This window comes from Antrostomus carolinensis, unplaced genomic scaffold (assembly GCF_000700745.2).
Source record: "Antrostomus carolinensis isolate BGI_N321 unplaced genomic scaffold, ASM70074v2 scaffold15002, whole genome shotgun sequence".
NCBI classification, from domain to species: domain Eukaryota; kingdom Metazoa; phylum Chordata; class Aves; order Caprimulgiformes; family Caprimulgidae; genus Antrostomus; species Antrostomus carolinensis.
The window spans coordinates 23,429-28,050 of record NW_010300273.1 but is presented as its reverse complement, the minus strand read 5'-3'; the positions used below and the strand labels follow the sequence as shown (position 1 = coordinate 28,050).

General features: G+C 39.6%; 1 protein-coding gene across 1 annotated transcript in view; it reads left to right on the top strand.

Annotated features, from left to right (window-relative positions):
* Nucleotides 1–883: 883 nt before the first annotated feature.
* Nucleotides 884–4,622, top strand: part of LOC104521167 (uncharacterized) — a gene marked incomplete at both ends in the record, with an annotated part of 14,775 nt that continues 11,036 nt past the window's right edge. Inside the window, one exon of the mRNA XM_010163082.1 lies at nt 884–1,056. Within this exon, the coding sequence (XP_010161384.1) occupies nt 884–1,056 (173 nt within the window). The remainder of the gene's footprint in view (nt 1,057–4,622) is intronic.

Below are 4,622 nucleotides of genomic sequence, written 5' to 3'. Positions count from 1 at the left end.
AAAAAAAAAAAAATAAAAATTAAAAAATTCATCATGAAGGTGCCACTACCTGTTGTAAGCAGTTCCATGGGGTGTTGTAGAACCCCAGGGATTTTCAGGCACACCTTGTCAAAGCCCTGACACCTGCACAGGGATCTCTCCTTGCCTGGAGCAAAAACAATAGCTTGTAATGGAAACAAAACAAAAAAACCCAACTCATGTAAAGACATGTCTCCATAGATGAAGATCCTGGGTAAATATTTACCTTTGAGAAGAGGTGATGCAGCATTGCCACATTTATGTAATAGCATTTCTGTAGCTGTTACTACAGAAACTGCAGCATTTCCTATAGTTATTATTACAGAAAGGCAGTGTCATGGAAATCCGGCCCTTCGTCTCAGTTTGGGGGCATTCTGAGCTTTGTTGAAGTGGGAGGGAAGGAATCTGGACTGGGATTCAAGTGCTGGATCTTGATTGTCATTGGCTTTATCTCTAACTTGACTCCGAAGATACTGCTAATATTATGAGGGTCAAAGTTTATAGCCTGTCTCCATCCTGTCTCATTTTAACCTTGCTTAGCAAGGAAGCATTTGCCAGGCTTGGAAGAAGAGAAGATGATGCCCTCCTTGGGTCAGTAACGGCCCTGGCTGCTTTAGAACAATTATTACATTCTTTTCTCCCTCTTCTTTTCCTAGTATTTATTTTTGGATCAACCACTTCCTTCTGTTTTTCCTTCATTAGGAGAAAGAAAAAAAATATGGCCTGGCTTTGGAACCTACACGTTCCATCGAAGTCATGAAATCTACCACAGAAGTTGTTCAACAATGGGCAGAACAAAACTTCTTAAGATTATGTATTCTCCAGAATAGCAGTACCTATTTAAATTGTTCTTTTTGCATTCTAGAGCACTCCACAAGATTCAGAATTAGGCCAACCTCCTGGTAATGAGCATGGTTTAAAAAGGAGCCCTCAGGAAAAGAGCATAGAAAGATCTGGAGGTCAGGACATCTCGGATCATTTTCCTGCTGCTGTGCAACTGGTGGAGAGCATATCCCCATCAATTCCAGGATCTACAAGGTAAGAAACAAAGTTTCTTCCAGTGAATAAAATGGAAGCCTTGCTGCTGTTGATAACTTGGGGATATTAATTAAGTTTCTGTTCTTGTGTAACTGATTTTCAAAATCTATCATCCTGACTGATGATGATGTCTTCAAAATAACCTGACAAAACAAGGCTACTTACTGTTCACCAAACTGACTTTCTTGCCTTACTGCATAACTATAAACAGGACTCCAGCTGTTAGAGTAACCCTTGACCTAAACTTCCTATGCTTTTTCCTCATACTAATAAACTCAGCTGAGACAGAGAGACATTGAAGTCTTCTGTAGTCATGCATGACTGTGAAGGAAGATGTAATTGTAAACAATTGCAAAATGCTGTGCTCAGCTCTGTGTAACAACCCTACTAAAAAGTACCAACCCAGCGAATACTTATTAGCATTGCACTCTTCTGAATGTCTTCAAATTCACCTGATTAAATAAATAGGACTACTTTCAGACATAAAGTATTCTTCAGCACTATCAAAGATGGCAGAAGGTAACATAATCTGAATTTTATTAAATATCTCAAAGGGAATATTTTGTCTAAAGCATTAATACTACTTACTTGAATACTTGAATTTTCCCATGCTACTAGGGTTTAGATCTGCTGTATCTAATACCAGAATGATTTTAACACAGAGCTGAATACTTTCAGATCATCAGTGTTACCTGGGATAGAATAATCAATGCAACTTAGAAGGAGTAGCAGTAACTTGCTGATAAATGTGTAGGATTTTTAGGCTGTGGACACCTTTTTAAGTGTTTTCAATAATTTTCTTTAAAATTGGAGAATTCATTGTAGAAAGACTTGCTGCATCCTTCTCCTTTTTCTGTTTCCACCATCCCTGGCTACCATTTCTGATTGCCACTGTAAACTTGAGAGATTAAAAACAAGAACAGTAGTCGAGTAAAATACTTCAAATGCTGTTAATGCTATGCCAGGCAATAAACTTTTTCTCCCTTTTTTTTCCCTAAGAAATTATTAAGATTAAGCATTTCTTTACCAAGATAGTGGTCAAGCACTGGAACAGGCTTCCTACAGAGGTGGTCAATGCCCCCAGCCTGACAGTGTTTAAAAGGCATTTAGGCAATGCCCATAATAACTTGCTTTAACTTTTGGCCAGCCCTAAAATGGTCAGGCAGTTGGACTAGATGATCATGCAAAGTTTGTTTTTAAATTTTAAAAATCCAAAATATGTAAAATTGAGGAGGGAACTTTGGGGGACAGCAGTTTGTTTTACACTGCTCAGCAATATCTTCCTCAGATTCTGTGTCCAAGAAAAAAAAAAAATAGGTGGCAAAATAATATCAAGCAGCCAGGAATGAAGCTGTATTTATCCATGCAGCAGGATTTTGCATCTCTCACCAAATCATATGGGGAAAACCATTAGGCACAGCTAGGAAAGAAGAGAGAGAAAAATTGGGGAGCATTTTTGGTGGTATGAAGAAGAAAGTGCCAGCTTCAAGTTTCTCTAGTCACTCAGTTATGGGAAACCATTTAATACAGCCTGTACACAGACCTGTATCGCTGGTGGTGCTGGAGGAACATGGTAAACTTCTCAGAGCCTCATCACCTGACTATTTGACCTGAAACTTGTCGAGTTTCTCATCGATCTCGCATCTTCGTATGGATGGACCTTCGTGTCCACATCCCGTGGTCAAGGTTGGGCAGTCCTGCCATCAAAGGTGGCCTCTGTGGGAAACAAAGCTACAGGGTCTTGGCTAAAGACCTCACCATGGCTTTTAACACAAGGAATGGCTTGTCTTACTGATGGAGAATGCAGAAATCTATTAAATGTGTTGCAAAACTTGTAGGCAAGTTCAGTTCTTTGATTTATTTTGCTGATTTTGGGGTACTGGGACAGAGGAGAATTTAACCCTCAAATTATTATATCCATGCTATTCTTCACACTGGTGCTTTAGCATGCTGTAGGACTCACAACAGCAGATTTTCAAAGGATTTATTTTCTAATCTCCAAGTAGCAAGTGTCTCTCTTATTCTTACTGTGGTGATGGTAGAGATAACTGGTTAATAGAGTCTGATCTGAAACCAGAAGTTGTCCAACAAGCAAGTGGGTCAGAAAATTTTCTCTCTGTTGGGTCTGCATTTTAGTGGAGGCACAAACTGAGGCTGCAGCTATAATCGATCAAGTAGAGGAGCACTAAGCATGAACGTAAAAATACCAAACACTGGAGCTGAAGTGCAGTGTGTGGTGGTTTACATCAGCATCAGCAGTTCTTACACGTGGCCTGTTGGAAGGCTGTGTTAACTGGAGAAGCGAGTAGTTACACACTGATGTGGTTTGAAACAACGGACTGAATACAGCTAATTAACACAAGGCTACGCTGTCCCACACCCAGCATATTAAGCTGTCCAAACTGGTGTTAGAATGGGCCGGCAGTAGTAACAGCGACTGTGGGGTGGGGTCTTTTAACTTGGATTTTAAATATTTGTGGTTTGGCTGCAGCAAGTGCAGTCTTGCTTTTTTTAAAAAATAAAAAATTAGTATAGGTATTTCTATATTGTACTGTGACCAATTAGCCTTTTTTTAAGAGTGTTGCTCAAAAATGAGATTCCTTTTCAAAATATGAGTACCAAGAACACTTAAACATATTCTAGCTGGCTAAATAAAACAGCTTTACATTTCAGCATCAAAAATTGGGACTCCTGTGAGATGAACGTTGCATGGACGAGTCAGCTTGAAGTGATTCATGAGATTCTTGTTTCAGGAAACGTATTAGATAGGCAGGAACTCGGGCAATTACTTTTTATTTAGCCTTACTCCTGAAACTGCTGGCACATGCCTGTTTTGGGTGGCTTCTAAGTAATATACTGCCAAAATAGAAACGAAGACAATAAACGGAAAATCTTTGAAGTTTCAAATTCCAGGCTGTTTATTTTTAACTCGCTCCCTTATGCTACTTTGATCGCATCTTTTCCACCCTGAAGTGAACTCTTAAGAGCGTATGACCTCTTAAGAGTATTAAAAGTGTATGACCTACCACCTTCAGATGAAGTATCTCTGTGTGGAAAAATTCCATGTTTGCTTTTTTCCAGTCTTCTGGGTGGCTTTCTTCCATCCTCCACAAATTCTCAGATATTGTTTCAGTCACTTTTAAATCCTTACTTTTTCGAATTCAAAACATCTGTGACTATTTTAAAATACACTCTGAAAAGTAACATCATCAATTAATCTGTAAATTTTCCATGTGAAATAAAAATGCTGAAGAACTAGAATAGTTAGCAAGCCTTGGGTGTTGTACTGGTATCTACACAAGGTGTAACCATGCCTTTCTCCTGGTGCACACACAGGGGAAAATGCCTGGGGAATCCTTAGCTGGACAGAAGAGGCAGAGAAACCTTTTTTTCCTGCAGGTTTAGGAAGAAGCAGATATGACAATTTAAAAGGCACACACCCAGAAGTAGTTCAGGGGAATAAGCACTTTGTGGATGAACTTGGCTGCTGTCCCACCTCGAGTTCTGCACACAGATCCTGTGGGACCCACAGAGCTCCTGCAGAATGACAAGCTGAAGCTGCCACA